The sequence below is a fragment of the Ambystoma mexicanum genome, chromosome 4q (genome assembly GCF_040938575.1).
Source record: "Ambystoma mexicanum isolate Mex_15411 chromosome 4q, UKY_AmexF1_1, whole genome shotgun sequence".
Lineage (NCBI taxonomy): Eukaryota > Metazoa > Chordata > Amphibia > Caudata > Ambystomatidae > Ambystoma > Ambystoma mexicanum.
This window is the reverse complement of record NC_090928.1, coordinates 379,001,653-379,023,901: the sequence shown is the minus strand read 5'-3', so window position 1 is coordinate 379,023,901 and position 22,249 is coordinate 379,001,653. Positions and strand designations below refer to the sequence as shown.

General features: G+C 44.3%; 1 protein-coding gene across 8 annotated transcripts in view; it reads left to right on the top strand.

The window, feature by feature from the left end:
• The window catches only part of CEP170 (centrosomal protein 170), a 1,733,932-nt gene that overhangs the window by 402,327 nt on the left and 1,309,356 nt on the right, over window positions 1-22,249 (top strand). For all 8 annotated transcript variants that reach the window (XM_069607948.1, XM_069607946.1, XM_069607950.1 and 5 more), the window contains exons 3-4: window positions 12,113-12,202; window positions 13,241-13,322. In XM_069607948.1, coding sequence (XP_069464049.1) covers window positions 12,113-12,202; window positions 13,241-13,322 — 172 coding nt within the window. The remainder of the gene's footprint in view (window positions 1-12,112; window positions 12,203-13,240; window positions 13,323-22,249) is intronic.

The following is a 22,249-nucleotide window of genomic DNA, read 5'->3' as shown; positions in this document are numbered from 1 at the left end:
CTCGAAGACTGCTGAGGGTGATACCCTGGGTGAAAGACCCGAAAAATCAAAACGCTGCGAGTCGCAGCACCCGGCTAAAGAAGCCACTTGAGAGCGTCACAAACCCTCGAGTAAAGGCAAAGTCGCGTCTTCGCCGTCGTCGAAGACCCTTCCACGCATAGATCAGCGTCTTTGACGCTGTTATCGAAGGGTTCTTCGATGCACAGGTCAGTCGAGTCGACGCCGAGAAAGGACAACCCCTTAGCTACCTCACAGCCAGTGACCATACCCAGAGCCTCGATCACGAGAATGTCATCGACAACCTCGAGTAGAATTCCGATACTCTCGAGTTCGAGGCCTCTACCACCTTTCTCAACGCCTTTTTCGATGGCTTCGAAGCCTTTAACGTCCGCGTCGACGACGTCGACGTTTTCTCAGGCAATCAGGACGAAATTAGGCCCCTTCTGCTCTGGAAATGGGATTTATACCATTTTCAAGACCTGATCACTTCAGAGTCTTATCTATTTATGAAGAAGGGGAGGATTCGGATCAGGAAAGACCTTTTGAGTTGCAGGGATCTGCAACTCCTGTACCAGAGGAATTTACCTCTGAGGAAAGTAGGTTTAAAGACTTCCAAGTATCCTTACAGGAAGCAAGTGGGTTGGAAACTTCCCCAGAAGTGGAATTTGCCAGACCAGACCCAGGGGAACATGCTGAAACCCCTTATAGAACCTTGATGGCAAGGATAATAGAGTTTATGGGGTGGTCCACCCCCTCACCTGCTTTTCAGCAAGACGACCTCAGACATCTTGGTCAAAGGTCCACAGGAGGATCCTGTGGTGCCGTTTCATGCGGCATTACAAAGGAGAATATTGGCAAACTGGGAAACACCTGAGGTAATCCCGGCGGTTAACAAAAAATGATCAGGTAAATATAGGGTGTCTTCTGCTGACACTGAATATTTATCGAAACACCCAACTCCGGAGAGTCTGGTTGTTCAGGCAGATACTTCATCAGGTATTAAATCGGCTTACCCTACTGTTCCACAGGACAGGGATGATAAGAGATAAGACTCTATGGCCAAAAAAGTCTTTTCTGCATGTAGCATGGCGTTGAAATCCATCAATGCTACTTGTAGGCTCGCAAGGTTCAGCCACACGCTTTGGGAGTGTGCTTCATCAGCGGCTGACTGCCTCCCGGAGGGAGAAGAAAGGGAAGCGTTCCTAAACATCATCAAGGATGGTAAAGACGCTATGTGCGAATCCCTTCAAACTGGCATCGATTCTGCTGACAGCATCAGCAGGGCCATGGCGGCAAGCACAACAACCAGGAGATTTGCTTGGTTGCGGGAGTCTGGTTTGGCTCCAGATGTGCAAAGCAGACTCTTGAATGTGCCCTTTGACGGCTCTTCCTTGTTTGGTAAGAAGGCGGATGACAGTTTACAAAAGCTTCAAACATCAAAGGCAGCAGCAAAATCCCTTGGAGCTGCAGTCCGTCAGACACCATATCGCCCCTCAGGAACCTTTTGGAGAGGTAAGTCCTTTCGCTTTTATTCCGCATTCGGAAGAGGCAGAGGACAGCCGGTTCAAAGGGGTCAGAAAAAATTCACCCGGGGTGGACGGGGTAAAAATACAAAAGCCGCCGCAGCAGCAGGTGGCTCTTTACCCTCGGCATCTGCATCACCCACCTCCAAACCGCTCTGAGGACTCTCCTCACAAGACACCAGTAGGGGGCAGGTTAACTCAACATCTGATGGAATGGCAGGCTATTACGTCAGATGCTTGGGCATTGGAGACAGTTGTCCAAGGTTACTGCCTGCCTTTTCTACGCATCCCTCAGAGTCATCCACCGGGGAACAGCTCTCTAAAAGTTCCAGATCCGCTCCTCTTGCAGGAAATTGTAGACCTGCTAGAGAAAGGTGCCATAGAACCGGTACCTGTAGCAGAGAGGAACAAGGGCTGGTACTCCCCCCTACTTTCTCATACCGAAGAAAGACGGAGGACTGAGATCTATCTTGGACTTTCGAGAATTGAACCAGTTCCTCAGGAAGGACAAGTTTAAGATGGTAACTCTCTCTCAGATCCTTCGGGCCCTCCAGCTGCAGGACTGGCTGGTATCTCTGGACCTCCAGGATGCTTATTTCCATGTGCCAATCCATCTCAAACACAGGAAATACCTGAGGTTCGCAAATTGGCGGCTCTCATTATCAATTTCGAGTTCTGCCATTTGGGCTGACCTCCGCCCGAGGGTCTTCACCAAGCTAATGTCGGTAGTGGCTGCAAGTCTAAGGAGGGAAAGGATTCACGTCTACCCCTACCTTGACGATTGGCTGATCAGAGCTGTATCCCCGGAACAAGCTCAGATTCAGCTAGATTATGTCTGCCACTTCCTTCACAAACTGGGCTTCTCCCTCAATTTAAAGAAGTCACAGATGATACCATCACAGAGACTCCAGTTCATTGGAACGGTCCTGGACACTTCCCTGGGAAAAGTCTCGCCACCAGAGGTGAGGGCTCAAGATATTCTGCAGATGGTCACCAAATTTCAAAATGCCCAACGTCTCCCAGCCTTTGACTTTTTTGAGGTTGCTAGGCCTCATGGCATCCTGCATCTTCCTTGTGCCAGAGGCTCGCCTGAGCATGAGATCTCTTCAGTGGGCACTGAGAACTCAGTGGTCGCAATTCTCAGGGAGAATGACAGAACACCTTCAGGTTCCGGACAAGGTGGCTCGAGACCTTCAGTGGTGGGCCTGCCAGAAAAACATCTTGAAGGGAGAACTGTTTTGGCAACCATGGCCGGGGATAACAGTAGTCACAGATGCCTCACTCACGGGGTGGGGAGCCCATACCAACGACTTGACCATCAGCGGTCGTTGGTCTCCATCAGAGTCCAGACTACATATCAACCTGTTAGAGCTGAGAATAATCAGACTAGCGCTGAAGGCTTTTCTGCCATCTGTACAGGGGAAAAATGTCCTGATAATGACGGACAACACAGTGGCCATGCACTACCTCAACAAAAGAGGAGGCGTAAAATCACTGCCATTGTGCAGAGAGGCAATGCAGCTCTGGTTTTGAGCCGTTCAAGAAGGAATCTCTCTATCAGCAGTCACCTAGCCGGAGAGAAGAACTTGACGGCAGACGCTCTGAGCAGGCAGGGCATACTTGCCAACCCTACCGATTTAGGCAGTAGGATACCGCTTTTTAAGCAGTCCTACTGCCTACCGACTTTCCTCTCAGAAGTATGGATTTTACAGGTTTGTCTGCCTGAGGCCCAGAGAGCAGAGCACTGCAGCATCTCCAAGGGGGGTGAATAGCCCATCTCATCATTTTGATTGATGGCAGAGCGTGCCCTGGCCAGGCCTGTGCGAAACACACACTCCCGCTCTGCCCTGCACACCCCTTGTCCAGGCAGTCTAATGTCAGAGCGTCAGCATGACAGATGCTGCCGTGAGATCCTGTGCCTCTCACTTAGCTGCCAGCTACGACACCACTCTCCGTCTCGCACTGGGTGAGCAGCTTCTATTCTTCCAAATTCAGTTTAGGTTTGCTGCATAGCATACTGAGCTTGCGAAATGCTGGTTGTCATAAGGTAACATAATTACTTTTAAACTTGACATGTCTGGCGAAGTCCGTCCGTAAAGCCATTGTAAAATCACGGTTCACCCATCCGGGAAAAAAGTCAGCCCTCACAATCAGACACAGCAGTAAGGTCTGTGCCATAATCCTCTGAAAATGTATTCCCACCCCACCAAGCCAGCAATGTCTCGTCCAGCAGCAGCCCCTGCAGCCACTAATGGACCCATCCTCTCCTGGACTCACACATCTTACTCGTTGTTCAGTCAGCAAGGGCCTGGTCAGTGCTGTGTACTCACCGCAGCTAGGGTGGCCAACCTTGTGGGACTTACCCGTATTGATGGGGTTTGTTCCACGTTCTGCAGACACTCTATATGGGACGTCCAAAGGCCCGCATTTGCTTCCTCCCAGCCCATACATGCCTTTTCAGTTCTGGGCTCACATTGCCCTGTGAGCACTGGTTCACAGGCGCTCAGCAGCAGACAGCTGCTCAGTGGGTCCATGCAGCAACTTAACACATTGCATTACAATGGGAGCAATTAGGCACTGACGAGAAGGAGGAAGGGGGACTATTAGCAGGGAAATGGGAATGGCACTGATGAGAAACAGTAAGAGTGCACAATGCAGCATACTCTGTGAAATAAGACTGGTTTTAAAACCCAAGTAAGATTGTTTTGTCTTGCATGACTTTCCGTGGGCTTGTGCAGGATGGGGGAAAATAGAGCTAAAGCCACACTTATTTCGCTCAAGCTGTTTCTATAACAATTTACATAGTGCGTATTTAGTTTATGACATACTTGTTAATTATGTTGTGTGCATTATTTTCTAGGAATTTCTTTAAACAAAGCGTGTTTGTGTGTGTGTGTGTGTGTGTGTGTGTGTGTGTCTGTCTGTCTGTCTGTCTTGGAAAGACATGTAGTTAACTTGCCTGATCCTGGCCAAATCATTTAATCTCACTGATTCAGTCCATAACGTGTTATATTATTATGTTACTATAATAAGCTATTATAAAAAAAAAATCCCCACTCACTGTTTAATGACTATAGAATTGCTTCATATCTAGTAATAGTGTCATTCATGTTTTTCACACCCCAACGTTATTTGCCACTTAACGTAATTATTCCAGCTTATTCTAAAGCCACTTCCCATGGTGTCTCGAAGTATCACAGACTGATGCTGCTTCTTGCAGTGCCCTTTCTCTGACGTCACTTATGTTGATGTCAACACGCATGCAAATTGGGATGTTTGCATATATTTTGGCCAACAGGGCCTGGACATAGCTCTAACAAATGAGGGTCCTGCATCTATAATGGTCCCACAGTGTTTTGTGATGTGTGTGTTAAAATGCCATCTGCCACTAATTTACCCCAACAGTGGATGGGAGGGGTGGAGGAATGACACTATATGGAACCTTGCGCACTGCAGGCTGCTTTCAATGGCTACCACTTCTAAAGTGTCCTGCAAAACTATTTTGTAAAGATGGCCACCCTAGCAGCAGCTACTGCTGTTTTTTGAGTGAGGGACCGACGTGTCTGTGTACTTGCCACTGCTGTCCCCCATTCACTTAGCAGGAGAGAAGAACCACCTCTTGCCCATTTTAAGAAGCCGACCTGGCAGTTGGTGTGTGCTGCAGTGGCATTCCACAACCCCCTGGTACATTTTACATTTCCTGTGATGTCATGTCCTATCATTTCATTGGGTCAAATTGACGTGACATCATTTTCTGTGATGTCATTATTATGCTAATTACTATTTTTGAACCTTTAAGATTCCTACAGATTTTTGGTCACAGAATGTTGGCATGTATGAGGCAGAGCACAGTCTCCCACGAGTGGGAACTAGCTCAGGAAGTCCTTGAGGAAATCTTCGCCCTTTGGGGAACCCCTCAAGTGGATTTGTTCGCCACCAGTACCAACAGGAAGTGTGATCTGTTTTGTTCAAGGGAATTTCCCCCGAGAGGAGATCTAGGGACGCGTTCGTAGTGGACTGGGAGTTTCCACTCCTGTACGTGTTTCCACCAGTCCCTGTCATTCCTCAAATGATCAGGAGGTTGACAAGATTCCGGAGGACCATGATCCTAATTACCCCAGACTGGGCTAGGAGAACGTGGTACCCGGACCTTCTGGACATGTCCATCTGCCCTCCAATTCGTCTTCCACTCAAGGAGAATCTTCTCTCACAGAAGGGAGGTTAGGTTCTCCATCCAGACATCAGAACCCTCAACCCTCACGCCTGACTTCTGAAAGGTTGAGATACAAGGATTGGGACCTCCCTGAGGACTTCATGGAAGTGTTGCTTTCGGCTAGAAGGCCAGCAACAACGTCTTTATACCGCTGCTGTTGGAACAAATTTTGCAGCTGGTGTAGAGAAGAGAATATCGACCCCTTTTCATGTGGTACACCTACGGTGTTATCCTTTCTACTCTACTTGGCAAATTCAGGCCTTCAAGTTGGCACTATCAAGGGCTATCTCGCAGCGCTATCGATCTTCAAGCGCACTGCAGAGGAGCCATCGTATTTTAAATTACCCTTAGTAATACAATTTCTAAAGGGATTAACTAATGTCTATCCTCCAAGGCCATTCCAAGTTCCCTTATGGGACTTAAATTTAGTCTTAAATTTCCTGATGGGTACTCCTTTTGAACCACTCCACTCTTGCTTGCTAAGATTTCTCACCCTTAAAACTTTCTTGTTAGTGGCTTTAACATCTGCTAGAAGGGTGAGCGAATTACAAGCTCTATCTTGTAAACCCCCTCATACAATTTTTCATAAAGACAAAGTTGTCCTACAGGTGAAGCCTAATTTCCTCCCAAAGGTGGTTTCTGAATTCCACATCACTCAGAAAATTACCTTACCTTCGTTCCATCCGCCTCCCCATCCGGGGAAAGAGGAAGAAAGGCTACATAGGTTGGACCCAAGGCGGACTTTAAGCTTTTACGTCAACAGACTTGCTAGGATTAGGCAAGCAAACCAACTGTTCGTAGGTTACTCAGGGCACAAATTGGGACTACCGATAACAAAACAAACCATTTCCAGATGGATTATTTTGCCCATTCTGGAATGTTACAAACTAGCAGGGAAAGAGCCTCCTCAAAATCTTAGGGCTCATTCAACCAGGGGTATCGCAGCCTCCTCGGCCCTCCAAAGAGGGGTTCCGGTTCAAGACATATGTGCGGCTGCCACATGATCACATACCTTCACAAGATTTTACAACCTGGATTCCTCCTCTAGTCAAGAGACTAGGTTTGGCAAAGCCGTATTACATTCTGTTCATTCCTAAAAGGAAACATGGCGTTTTACTCCCACCTCCAATTACACACCACTGCTATGGGAGTCTATCAAAGATAAGGAATAGGTCAGAGGACACAATCCCTTCGAAGAACAAGTTACTTCTTACCTGGTAACGTTCTTTCGATGGGATGTTCCTCCGACGTATTCCTTATCGCCCCTGCCATCCATCCCCGCAGTAATACTTCCCTTGTAGTTGCAGCTTACGCTCCTTCAAGGTCAATAGCCAATTCATGTAAAACAACTGTTAACGTAAAACGGAACTGAGCAACGGACGCTGCGCGAGTCTATACGCGTGATGACGTCGGCGCCGATATGGAGGCTGTCGAGGGACATCGGCTCGAGGGACGTTGACGCGCAGCACCCTCTACTGAAAAAAATTTCTGAGGCCAGCAAGCTGGGAGATGATCTATCAAAGATCAGGAATACGTCGGAGGAACATCCCATCGAAAGAACGTTACCAGGTAAGAACTAACTTGTTCATCTTAGGGCAATGCCGGAGAATGTGTCCCAGCGTACCCAAGGTGTCGCAACTTCTCCAGCTTTTGTTTGTATTGGAGATACCCATCCTATGTAGAGTGGAGGGAGTGAGGTATAGCCGCTGCACTATTTTAAATTGGAACTCTCTATTCCGGATGTTAGCTGAGACTTGAGGTATAACAGCAAAGTACCCTAGGACATCCACCGCCTCGATTTGGGCCCCTAGGTCATCCAACCACATGCGTGCTAGTGTGGAGATCTGTCCCTGATTTTTCGGGATTGCCATTTGATAAAATGTGCGTATGCGCGGGAAGGAGACCACGAAGCGCTCCATCTCTACCTCGCAGGGGGCCCTTGGTCCAGGGAGAGTGCAGTGTGGCGCCTCAGCGTAGTGCAAATACTGTGATATATGAGCCAATCGCCCTGCTCCAGTTTAGCGCAAGGTCCTGAAACGCCTGCAGCGCCGCCCCCTCCTGTATGTGGAGGATGGGATTTTATTAAATGCAACTGTGAAAGGTTTGTGATAAACCAAACATTTTAATACAAAAAAAAATTAGGACAAACCTGATTATATAGTAGCTCTGTTTTAAGCCAAACCTAAAAAGGAAGGTACTTCTCTGCAGTAAGTACTATCTGCAGCAATAGCATAGCCGCTTGATGTGTGATGTAGGTTTTTGTGCTACCCTACCTTGCTGAGAAGTAGGTATTTACTCGGGGAGTATCAGTTCAAGCATACCTGGCATAATAAAATCTGAAGATGTCACTGAAGCTCGACGCATTGAGCGTTTCCGGTGTCTGGTAGACATCTCAGAATGTGTTTTCGTTAAAGGTAAACCCACCCTAAAATTCTATTGTTTTTTTTTAAAGAAATAATTTTAACTTTTTATTTTCAGATTGTAACTGTTTCTTCCGCCTGTGGGTTTTCGGCATGTAACAAATGCATACCATGCATACAATCCTGAATTACAATCAGTTAATGTAGTGCATGTCAATCGATCAACAATATCAAGCCAAGTAACTATTCTAGAGCAAAGTAATATTTCCAATTCTCCCAGTTGTAATATTTCAACCAAATTAGATGTAATTTGGTTAAATATGAAAGAAACTGATATAAAAAGTGGAACCCTGGTGTTTGGCAAATGGGAGCGTTTTCTGTCCTTAGCGGCCTTCGACACACCTGTTGCAAATATGTCGACCTTTCTGGAAAAGTGTGAGCCTGTTCCTAGCAGCTTTTGTTTTTTGAAGCAAGTTTGATATTTTTGTTGCATAACCAATGGTTGTGGCCTTTTTTCAACCTCCTGAAAGCTGTCAAGTTGCCCCCGGTCTGACACGATTAGCTCACCTAGTTCTGGTTTTTACTTTAGGTCTGTTATTTTTTTGTTTTGTTTGCCTGCATTTGTTAATAGTAAATGTAAAGCTGCAAGCCCTAGAATGCAAGAAAAGAAAATGGGACCAGATAAGTTACCTGCGACGACGGAGCACTCCTCAGTCTGAGCAGTTGAATTTGCTCACTTTGAGCAATTATTCTGCCACACCTATTGACGTGTACATACGGCGCAGCATGTTTCTATTTTTTCCGGATTTCTTAGTCTTCAGTGGCTTAAAAATACAGAAAAACTATAAAGGTACCATCCCCTGTCACAATTGCCAACATTGTGGCAACATCATTAAAGGCAACAGCATATCACACCCTCACTCTGGTAAACCCATCTTTCTCAAACATTTGTGTACATGTGATGCTCAAAATGTAATTTATGCATTAAAATGCCCACGTGGTTTATACTACGTAGGCATGACCACAAAAAAAGTCAAAATTAGATGGTCAGAACACAAATCCAATATTCGCACCAAGAGTCTCAAGTCACCAGTATCATTACACTTCTCTGAAGCACGACATACAATTGCCCAATTAAAATGTGTTATACTTGAGCAAATCACAGCAGGAAGTAGGGGAGGTGATATACAGCGCAAACTGTTACAACGTGAAATTTTATGGATCGAACTACTGGACTCTCTATTCCCACGAGGCATGAATACCGAATTTGACCTTATGTGCTTTGTGTAAACTGGATATTTGAAAATTGTCAAATTGTATGTGTTGCTTTTAAAAGTATGTTACTGTATGATTATGTCACTGTAATAGTGCTACACTCGTTGACTAATGTCTGTAGTTAGAGATATAGCCTGTACCATCTACATATGGCCTTCCAGCATGACGCACTATGTAATTCCTTCAGTGACCAGAGTTGAATATTACTGCAACCTCTTGGGCTATGACAAGCGCATGTCATTGCCCGATGATTGGTCTGTTTCTTCATACCTGTCGCCTCACTTTAAAGGTCAATTTTTATTCATTGGCCTCTATTCTTCTGTTTTCCTCATTCTTTGATCATGTACCTCGCTGTTCTCTCAGCCTATACCCCAATTAGTCCCTATTTTTGTTGCCAAGATTGTGATGTAATGATCTGCTTTCCGATTTGTCCTTTCGCCTCCGCTGTTGACCTGACCTACTGGCTGCCTTTCCACGAGTGGTTCGGTGGCCACTGAGTGTCTTCCCCCACTCTTGACACCTCCGCGTCGTGGGGGCACCCCGTAGTTCCTCTGAGCTACGGGTATTGCCCCCACGTGCGCGCTATATTGATTTCGATATTACTTCTACTGTTTCACACTTTTACCTTCCAGATGTCGTATTTACCTCACTAGGTCTTTTTTTGTTGCTGCCCGATTCACGTCTCTTCGTAACTTCTCGGCTGCTATGAGTGTGTTACTCAATATCCCTATGGTAACGCCGACCTTTGACGTCCCATTCCAATATGGACGCCGTTTCCATGTACTCGTGCCCATGCGCGAGATCACCTTGACAATGCTTTTGTTGTCTGACTACGCTCAGTCTCCACGTACGGCTGTAGTGAGATGACCGTCTTACTCCTGCGCCTTCGGGTATGCATTTATCCGTTATTAGAGACTTTATTTTCTGAACCTCCCGGTTCATGCTTCCTGCTCCTGGATGCAGGACCGCCCTGATTTACCCACTCGTTGGTGATGCTCTGTCACATCTGCTCGCCCGCTTTCGTTTCTTTTAGGCTCTTTGTGCATTTTGCTTTTAAACTCGCCTGTAATGCATGCTACCCTGGTGGTTGCTAAACTTTATCACAGACCTTTGGTTCCTTTTTCCACGATTTAATGGGGTTAGCATCTTTGAGCTTACCTCGGGTACTGGTTTTATAAATTCCTTTTCTTTGAGGTGATTTTCATGCTTATCTATTTTACAGTGTTTACTTCTTATTTGGAGCGGTATTTTTTGATTCGTTACTTTACGATTGGTCATTCTGATTTTACTTTTTAGATACCTTAGCAGCCTGTGTCTTTCAGCCACTCGTTGTGTATGTTTGGATTCTCTTTCTGTGCCCGGCTCTTTTTTCAGCAAGGTTAGTGTTTTTGACCTTCTCTACACTTTTTTTAAATAGACTGTACATTTACTATAGAGGTTTACCTAAGAAATCCTTTCTCTTTTCTCTTTACTACCTTACAGAGACTGTGTTTACTACCTTGTGATTATGAATATGGAAATTGAAAAATGAAATCTATCCCCTGAAGATGGTTCTTTGAACCGAAACGCGTCGGCCTTATTTGCAACATCTTAATATGAGATTTCATTTGTACATGTGAAACAATTGAATCTATGCATTTGGAGCATTGTGTACTGTAACTGTCATACAGATTTACATCAGGGTCGCTCTATAAGAGATGCTGTTTATCAACACCTTTGTTTGCTTCAAGTTATGTTACATTGTATATTTATGAGTGTCCGTTTTCTGTACATTAGAGAACACTAACTGTACTAGCATTATTTTTATTCTGGTATGACTTGTTGGATCTTGAAGATTAAAGTCCACAAGCTAACTGCTATGTTTGGGTTCTGATTGTTACATTTTCTTTATCACTTTACAAATTATCGTTTACCTAACACTGTGTAAAGCAGTAATTACATTTGCGTTTGGAAATTATAAACTATCAAGTGGTGTCTACACACCACAGAATATATGCCTTTTAGGCATCCAATAGCTAAGTGAATTTAATTGAAAATAGAGGGATTTTATGTCCCTACTGAGTGCAGCTGGGCGTGCCGTGTAGTAATACACTGCTTTGGATTTGTGCTGTTTTTCTGTCCCAAGTGGCCTTGTGACATTAGCCCAATTGCACCATAAGACTATGTAACTTTTCTACACTATCACTTGTTGATACACTTCTTTACAATATCTCTATTTTCTAAATTTGATTTAACCTGTCTGTGCACCCCTATATCCCCCATTTTTTCTTAAAAATACATTTTACCTGCTGCTTGGGCCTTTTGTTTTTAGAACATCCCTAGTGCCCGACATTGCGGATTGTGTTGTAGTAAAGGGATAGGCCTTTTTTGTAATTGGACTAGCAGTATTATTAATTTGAGCATGAATTGAAAAGAAGGCCATGAATCTTTAAGTGACATCTATATCATTTAGCAAGAGCCATGAATAGCTGTTCCAAGTTTGCTGTTTTTTAATTGGCCCAAGCCTCATAGCATAAACAGAACAACTGGATTCATACACCATCTCTCTTCAAATTGTTTACTTTCCCTGAGGGGGCATTTGGGTGCTGCATTTTTATACACCAAATTGTCTATATTATGATGAAGAACAATTTAGCACAATGACGTAAAAAATCGCTTAACTTCAACAAAGGTGACTGCGTCTTTTGTTTTTCATCCAAAATATTTTGTTTTTATATGTAAATAATTATTTTGTTTTTCAGTCTCGAAGTGTTGATAAGCAGCATGCAGTGGTGAACTATGATACCTCTTCTGATGAACACTTAGTGAAGGACTTGGGCAGCTTGAATGGGGTGAGGATCTACAAAACTCCATTCTTTGATTGCCAGCTGTCCCAATTTTAGTGTCTGATGCCTACTGTGTCTTATTGTGAATTAATGTGGCTAATTTTCATAGTGTGACTGATTGTCCTTCATTCACATACTTTTATCTCTTTGCCACGCTAGTTTAGAGAGGAACTCAAAATAAAAAGGTTAATTATCTTTCACGTTCTTCAGAGCTAGCACACATTTGCATTTTTTTCTTCCTGGCTTCCAATTGGGTGTTTTGGCCGAGCTTGCTCTCCATTCCACATTATGCACATTAGAGATAAGCTTCTTTGTGGGGCCCAAGTCAAGTAAATGTATGATTCCAGGTGGGTGTAGCAAGCTTTAGTTATGCATGCAGTAGTTTTGATTACTCGAGTCAACAGGGCTCATTCTAGCCAGATCATTTGTGTACTTTGGTCTGTATTTTAACAGCTCATGTGGCTTTTGTGGTAGAAATGTGCATCCCCACAGTAGCTTCCTTTTGTTTCATACTATAGGCCTAGATGATCCTGCTGAAAGGGCAGATTTTGACAGGGAAACTTTTTTTTCTTTTTTCTTTTGAACAATTGTGGTTGTGTTCTGATATGTTAGCATTTATTAATTAGAAACGTGTATTGCCAAAACTGATTTGAGGAAGCACATCTATGAAGGAGTCAAAAAAAGAATTTGGCAACCAGAGAGATGGCAAATTGACAACCTTTTTGTTTTTTATTTTCTTGTCTTAAGAATTAAAACAGGTGTTAATTTCTAATCTTATTTACTTTGAGACTGAGTTTCCATTTAAAGGGATGTAGATCACAAGGAGTTCTTGAATGCATGTACTCAAGAAATATGCTTGTAATGAAGTTAGTTGACTTGAGCCTACTTTCCACAATATGATTTTAAGCAATGCAGTATACTTTTGTAATACACCAGTACTTTGTAGTGGATTGATCGTTGTATGTTTTTTCCTTAATGCTGTGCATCAATACATCATTTCTGTAATTAAATAATTTCTGCATATCCCACTTTTTCCCCGCCAAGACGTTTGTGAATGATGTAAGGATTCCAGAGCAGACATACATCACCCTGAAACTAGATGACAAGCTGCGATTTGGATATGATATCCTTTATGAAATACACATTTACTTTCCTTAACTCTGCGGGGAAGCTGCTCTGCATATGTGTTGGCTTCAGATTTTCTTTAATTTATCTTGAATCGATTTGATTTTTTGGTTTTTTTGGTTTTCCAATGAGTTTTATTTTCACAGCTGCCTCTTCCAGTGACTTGCTAGTTAGTATAGACTCATGTAGATGAAACTGATGTTTATAAATTCGATTTCTGTGTATGATGAATTGTAGCGTTTTCCTAACTTTAACAGAAAAGATTGTAGATTAGAAAAAATATCTGTGAATGATGAAGACTGCTAAGCATTTACAGTTTAGTCACTGCTTAAAATAACACTGTTTTAATTGAATGCAGTAGGTTTCTTTCTCCTTAAGTATAGCTGTATTACCGTGATTAATATTCAATACTCGGAACATTAGACAATCTTTAATAACAAAAAATGTTTATAGATGCTTAGAGCCATCTGCTTGTGGGCAGTACCTGAGTAGTTCACTGAAAGCCGTGGTGTACCCAACCATATATCTTTCACTGTGGAGGTCAGAAATCCTAATATTTGGTGGCCGGGAGGGAATCGGTTTGTTTATATTGTCAGAATATCTTCCCCACATGAAGAACCCTGTTTGCTGTTATAGTTCAACATATATGGAATTTGCTAAACCTACCCCAGTGGCCAGGGGGCCAAACATTTAAATTATGTATTTGAAACTAGCTGTACCTGTCAAATCAATTGCGATCTACCACTCAGTTTCTCTCATGCTCACTGTTCTCTTTCTATGTGGGTGTGAGTTGTCAGGTGAAAGTTTGTCTTTTTTGTAAAACGTAACTATTCATGAAAAAAGGAAATTCTTTCATTATACCATCATTTTTGGAACATAAGAATAATTTTAGCCTGGTGACAGTATACGAATGACCATGCACATGCTCTGTTACCAATGCACAGATATATATGGTAGAGATCCTCAGGTCTCAGCTACTTACCCATGCCCTATTCCATCCAACCCTTCTGTCTTGTAACCCCTTTCACTGGGACAGTAAATTGTCTTCTGCCCATTTTTTATGCTATTCTGTAGATGCTGCTCTGGTATCCTATTCTGGGCTCCTTTCCAACTTGGCTCTCTATTGGCTGTTTCTATCATTTCTAGTAACACGTACTGAATGAGGAGATTTGCTCTAATGAACCTCAAAGCGATCCTTCTCCAAGCCAACCTTCTGCTACACGCTGCCCCACCTCTGCAACTTGTATGACCGCCACCTCCATTACTCCAATAGCTCCAACACTGGAAAGAGGTTTAGGGAAAGGCAATGGATAGGAATGGGGGTTGTAGGGAAGGAAACACACTCACTTTAGCCCTAAAGACCTTCTCACCTATCTACACGATATATACCACCCTAGATGCTAAATGCCACTCCAGCATATTCACCTTACAAACTCTCCTAAAGGAACCTGCTATCAGTTTTAGCACCACATGTCTTGACCTTTAACTATTCAAACAGCATAGTACACGCTAACACTCTTGTCACAACGCATGGCGTGCCTAACACCATTAAACATGCATGGACTTTGTACTATTTAAATGGCATACTACACTCTGATACTCTGGGCACAACTCCTATTCTTCATGGCATATTTGCCTGGGTTCGTTCTGCACCAGTCCATAAAATGGCATTGTTCATCCTGTGAAAACGGAAACAAAACAACACTGTAGTCAGTCTTTTCTTCACCCATGATACATCACACTAATCCCGATTCGTGAAGCACTTACCTGATGCCTCTGGACCAGCGTGCGAGCCCAGAGGTCGTAGATGTAAGGCAGATGAGAGACGCGACTTCGAAGCCCAGTAAACCCGTTTGATTTCACTGCCGCACCCTGGCTCGGGAATAGAGGCTGCAAGGCCTTCCTTCGCGCCTTGCATTCACTTCTGCGACCCTGGCAAGCAGCAGCGCTAATGTAGCATGGAACACACGCTTCCTACGTCGTGATTCGTAACTACGCTTTAGTACTATTCACAAGAACCGGTTTAGGGACGTGGCCCTTATTCACCACGTGTGCCCTACGACCTAGCATAAGCCTGCTGGGTAATGTAGTCCCACGTCAGAGCTGGAGTTTTTTCCTCCACACAGCTCTGACGTGGCCACCCTCATTCCTGACATTGCTGCACTGTCTTCAGTGGAACATCAACATTCAAATGCTCTAATGAGGTGAGCCGACTGTCAGTAACGGCCCGCGCAGGGCCATTAACAAGAGCACTAGTGGCACTGTTATTCACGGGGGTCGGGGGGGAGAGAGAGAGAGAGAGAGAGAGAGAGAGAGAGAGAGAGAGAGAGAGAGAGAGAGAGAGAGAGAGAGAGAGAGAGAGAGAGAGAGAGAGAGAGAGAGAGAGAGAGAGAGAGAGAGAGAGAGAGAGAGAGAGAGAGAGAGAGAGAGAGAGAGAGAGAGAGAGAGAGAGAGAGAGAGAGAGAGAGAGAGAGAGAGAGAGAGAGAGAGAGAGAGAGAGAGAGAGAGAGAGAGAGAGAGAGAGAGAGAGAGAAGAGAGAGAGAGAGAGAGAGAGAGAGAGAGAGAGAGAGAGAGAGAGAGAGAGAGAGAGAGAGAGAGAGAGAGAGAGAGAGAGAGAGAGAGAGAGAGAGAGAGAGAGAGAGAGAGAGAGAGAGAGAGAGAGATTTTTTTTTTAAAAGGGACAACTTACCTTTATTTCTGTGATGCCGCACTTCTGTCAGATGGAATCCATGTTCAGTATTGATTGTGTCAGAAAAGCAGATGTCGAATTCACTCAGTATAGAAATCTGTAAGAAGCAGCAAAATGATTTTATATGTGGTGCCTGCTCACATGGCCAAGAGACAGAGTTTTAATTAAATAACTCAACCAAATGTCAATGTACTGCACAGTTTCCCCTTTATATTCTGTTTAAGGCCACTATCAAATATGATTTGTTATATGTTCATTGTAGTATCTTTTTCAATAAAGAAGGTGTCTATGTTTTATTCAATTATTTTAATAAACTTATGCACTAAATCAGTGATGCACGTTTCTCTGGTGTCCTGCTCTTACTCCTTCCCAACTGCTTGGGATGCAGGCTGGGCAGGAAAAACACTTCTCCAAAAGATGATTCTGTCACTTTGCAATGAGGCCGGTATGCGTGAGCATTCTTGAACTTGGCAGGCCCTGCCCCTACCTATGCATCACCAACTGTCCCTTTCCAGTTCCTGTTTTTCGAGCCTGCTAGTTGGACGTGGGCTTACCCTGTGCACTCCTAGAGGGGCATATTTTTCCATTTTGATCGTATGTATCAAACATTAGCCTCCCTCTCTGCGCATGCCACTAATGACAGGGTTGAAGCGGTGCATAGGTGTTCTTATCTTGGGCATCAGGGACCCGTGCCAACAGACATTCCTCCATGTTGCACCACGCGGACCAAATTGTTCGTCTGCGGGTAGGAATATGGTGGAAAGGTGGAGGAATCCCTGAAGGCTCTCAGAACTGCAAGAGAACACTGTTTTTAGTATAGGGAATGGCTAACATTGGAACCCTAATTCAATCTCTCTCCTTCTTGCCCTTCAGTCACCGTACCTGAGATGTTCATGGAAGCGATGTCTAGGGAATGGTTGCAGGGAGATGGGCTAATGTCCAGAAACCAGGTGACCCGTTCCCAGAATATGGATAAAGAAATCAGTCTGATTGGACATACCCCAAACAGCACGAGGGCGCACAACTAATGAATGAGGCAGAAAAGGCAACCAACAAGAGAAACCCGGGTGAAAACTTCCCGCTTTTATACACGGTCAGAAGCCAGTCAGATCAAGCAGGAGAATCAATATGCTAAAACCAGGAGGAGTAGCAAGGATGCACATCTATACAGCAGTTCGATGTCCAGAAGCCTGAAGCACCAGAAGAAAGAAATACCTGAGCCAAACTGAGTCATGAAGAGGCAGAATCTGGTTCCAGAAGAAACAAAAACCTAGAAGTCTCTCGAAGCAGAGAAAAAGCGCTGCTCACGGGCTTTGAAACAGGAGCTTTGAGAAGGGGTGAATAGAGGCGATTGCTGCGTTTTACTTCTGTGTCTTGCTTCTCTTAGGATATTCTGGCATCCTACGTGCCTTTTCTGCTGGGAGTTGTGGTTTATGTCTTCTGTGGCGGTCATGGAGCCGCCATGGCAGAGGCCAGCTGCGTCACCCGATCTGTGACACAATGCGGGACATAACAGGATGCAGTAACCACTTCTAGCTTCCTGAACCTCACGAAACCTGCCCAAAATTTCGGGAGCTTCCACTTGGTAAGTTCCTGTAAGTTCTGTGCTGGAATTAAACCCAGATCGCTGAGAACCAGTTTAGTCTACATGCTGGAAGGGTCCGGCACCACATGCCACTGTGGACTTTGTGGAGGGATGGAAGACTTTGTATCCTAGCAGGAAGACATGCGGACTCGGAGTGGGCATCTCATTTCGGTACCGGTGTAAGGTTCTCTCCTCAGTTTCCAAGGTACCTTCTTCTCCGGGTTCAGGAGTTCACCGCTGGCGTGCGCATTTGCAAGTGCCTCTTGATGGGGAGGGGAAAGCACCAAGTTGCAAGACTTGGCCTGCGGTACCATATGACATTTTCACATCACATATGGTCAAAAGGTTACGGTAGAGGAGTGCTCCTACCTAAGAGTGGGTGAAAATACTGCCAGCGAATTACATTTTTGAATTGTGCCACCAATTCAGTTTCGCTGGTGGGATATTTGTTTCCCATTGCACCACTTTTATTGACATTCTTTCCTTGGACATTGGCTTGTTGCTGAAATGTTGCATTTATTTGGGGGGAAATGTTTTTTCAGCTATTAAAAATGAAATTTTAGGGGGGAAAAATAATGTTCTGGTGGGAGAACATCTAAAATTTCATTTTTTTTCAATTTCATTTATTTAGCGTTCACCTTTTTTTGGCCCTTGAAAAAAGAAACGACAGAAAAATGAAATAGGGTGGGGGGGGGGGGGGTGAAAAGGCCCAAAACGTCCAATTTCACTCATGGGGCAAAATTGACAGAGCAGGCGAATTTTGCAGTTTTCACCAATTTTTCAGTTGCGTGAAAGTGGCCGATTTCGCCCACGCCTAGTTCTACCTTGGCATTGTCCCTAAACAGGTAAGTCACTCCAGGAATGGTAACTCCTTTAACCATCTCTCCTCCCTTCACCAACAGTACTGCACTACTGTATAAGATGGCAATCCCAATCCTGGCAACATCACATTAGTGCTCCGCTGCTCATGCGCTTAGATTGCAATAATAGCAATAAAATAACAATAATAAAGTGAGGCTCATCACTGTTTTTTCAGAGATTGAGTTCATCTCCCTCAGTGCTAAGCTAGCACCAAAGGTACCCAGGACCAATACTTCAGTACGGAAGAGTAATAAGTAATTCAAGTCCACCTCCTCTTTGGGGCGTTCCCATCACAAGAGGAAAGACCATTGGCCTCATCCAGCTCCTAGTTTGGTACCGTCTGAAGCACCATCTTCTTACAAACGCAAGGATGCACAAAACCCATGCACTTGCCTTCTTCCAAGTCATAGGGTTGGAGTTTGTCTTCTTAGGAGCCCATTCATATGTCTGAAATGGAGGTTGACTCATTTAATGTTTCTAATTATTTAATGGTGCAATCTCTGTGGCTTTCCTGTACCCCAGTAAGGGAGTAAACCTCCCCTATCCCTCTGTGTTCATGAGAGGAGGATTTACCCTCAACTTCACAGTAGCCAAAACCGAGTTTTTTACAGAAACGTTAATTGCCAAGACCTGTTGTCTTAAACAAGCACCATAACATGGTCAACACTTCAGTCACCCCTTCTTTGCCCAGAGCTGAATTTTCAACTTTAGCTAACTATATGGTTTTTATGGGGGAGGTATCTGCTCCTGGACCTTCAGTGCCTTCCTTGGACATAGTTGAATCAGTTGCTAATCTAGTCCTACAGTATATCATGTCAGACCAATTTCCAGAGGTTTTGACTTCCAAACTTACTGGCAAAGGTTTGTGTCTAGTTCCCACTTGGGCTGAAACTCCTACTTGTGGACATGTTGAAGTGCATTAAGAAGTGACTTCTCCCCCTAGGATTCTGAGAATTGAAGGCCATGATCATGATATATTTGAGGATGTGTGTAAAATGTATATTCCCTCTTTGTTTCACATTTGTAATGTCTAACACTATGCAAGTGTCGGATAAGCCTTTATTGGCAATGGAGAATTCTATTAGGGACCAGGCAATTATAAATTGCTCAAAGCCCACTCAGAGCCCATCATTTCTAAGTCATGGATATCGAATACAAAATACCTAAAGAAGAACCCTTTCTTGTTTGATGGATCTTCTAGCGCAGTCTGTGGTGGTTTCTGCAGCCCTGAGCAAAGTTAAAGAGGCTATTTAGAACTCTTCTGTGATCTTGGACAAAGACTCTAAAGCCTGGGTATCTCACGGAAAGATATTGTGCCAGAATGATACAAATATTTCATACTTTTTTTTTTTTTTTTTTTTTTTTTACTTTTCCCCCTTCGGGAACTCATAAGAATTTTTCTTTTTGAAGGGAAGGAAGTGGATTTACAACAAATGTAGGTCAACAATGATCTTACTGATAAGATTTCTTGGGCGGATGATTCCTCTACATGCATTGTGGTAGGTCAGAAGGAGTAGGCGGACAAAGAGGTGACATTTCTACCTGTGATTAAATTAAAATGGACAAAAGGCCTCTATCCGTACCAAAAATGTTCTCCCTAGCCAACCAAAATCTAACTAGGGTGCTCGTTGTCAGTGAGGTAGTCCGTCCTCTGTCCCAAATCTACCCTACGCTGATCCTACCACTAAGGGTTGTATCAACTAACAAAACAAAATGGGGTTCGAGGAGAATGACTCCCTTCTCCTGAAAAGGCCTTCTCAGCCTTAAGTCTATCTTGAGATAGTTCATTGTGACGTAGTTACTTAGTTCTTCTAATTCCTCAAGGGAACTCTTCCACCTTCTCTCGGGTATCCCCTATATTTACTTATTTAAAGTTCCTTATTTCCCTACTCGGAGGCTTGTCCTCTACTCCTCTCGATTTCTTTTGCATCAATATCGATTTTCCTCACTATCTTTATTGCTTTTGTAATCACTGGGACTAGTTTGAGAAGTCCCTCTGTATTTGTTATATACTCTGCTGCTTTCACCTTTACTGGGACAAGTAAGATGAGTCCCTTTGTATTCATCATACTCTTTGCTGCTGTCAGGATTAATGAGGCCAATATGATGAATTTCTCGACTTTCATGATACTCTGCAGTTTAGAGTCTGCCTGTGGCCCCTCCCCGGTCGCCTGCTGATCCCGTTACCTCTAGCTTGTCGTATTGACATCACTGGTTCTTCCTGGGGGGTCAGGATCATGCTGTGTCCATAAACACTTCCAGTGCCTTCTGTTCCTTCTCTGCTTCGCACTGTGCGCAGTATTCTGCTCGATGGTCTCTGCATCATTGTTGAACCACACGGTCCACCTCCTCGAGGTCACGCCACCACCTGGCAATACTTGCCACACGAGTCAGCTTTCTGCCGGCTCCTGCACTGCTTTCTTCCTTTGTTCGCCACGTCCTCTCGGCCGAGGACCTCCCATCCCCTGACTTATCTTTCCCAGGTTCAAACTTCCTGGACTTGACCTGCTTGGTGAACACGACTCCCTAATGCAAGTGCTTGTTTGCTTTTTATGCATCTGAACTCGGTCCTCCCCAGCAGAGTATCTCCACTCTTCTCAGTGGATTTGTGTTGGCTTCTAAGATTGGAAGTGGTATTACAAAAGCAAACAGTGGTCTGTTTAGGTTGTCTTCTGAGGCAGTGATTGTCTGAGGTGTTCAAAATGTTCTCCTCGTAAGTGCCATAGAGGTGGTACCAGTACATGAGCGGGATCTCGGCTTCAGTTCTGGTCACTGGACTGTGGTAAAGAAAACTGGAGGCGTCCGATATATTCTAGACCTCTCAGAACTCAACAAATTATTTCCTTTGGAAACCTTTCACTTGACGACTCAGGCTCAGATTCTAGTGGTCCTCCAGGTGGGGGGATTGGCTGACATCAATGGATCTTCAAGATGCCTACTTTCATGTTGCAATCAAAAAGGAGCATTTGTGCTTCCTCCTGTTAACCTTGGGAGGAGGGATGGGAGGAATGGGGTTCTAAAGTTTCTTTCTGACTAAATGTGGCTTCGAGATTCTTCCGAAAGGTGCCGTCAGTTGTGGCAGCTCATCTGAGTCTTAAAAAAAATACACACCTACCTGGACAGTTCGTGAGTCAGTGCCCCCTCGGCAGCCTCTCTCTGGGCTACATCAAGCTACACAACTTGTGGTTTTAAACCAATATAAGGAGGTTCTGCCTCTACCCTTCTCAAAGTCTGTTTATTGGAGTGGTTCTGAGCACTTCTTGAGGAATGTAGTGTCCTCTCCCATGCAGGATCTTCAGATGCACTTCCTGTCCATTTGGAACCAGCTATCAGATCTTCAGTCCATGATGATCTCCATCACAAAGCCGATCCAGAGTTCACTCCTTAGTTATACTTGCAAAGTGAACCTCTGCAAAGGGGTACCTTTTTTTCAAACCATCTTTCTATAATTTATGGTGATTTCTTCCCCTAGAAGAAAGGTGGTCAAGGCTGCCATTGCTAGATGTATCTATCCTGCATTTCGAAAGCGTATTCATCTAACCTCAAAGGCTTCACACTCATTCCACCAGAGTTAAGGCAGCACCAGAGGCCTTCCAGAAACATTGTTCCCATTGCAGAAATCTGGAGGGCAACCACATGGGCCACACTGCATGCATGGTTAAACATTACTTTTTGGTTGCGTCTTTCAAGAAGGATGCTTCCTTTGCCCGGCAGGTCTCATGAATGCTCTTAGCACAAACTCTGGCTGGGTTTCGGTCGATTTGACCGAAAAAAAATGGTCGAAACGACCAA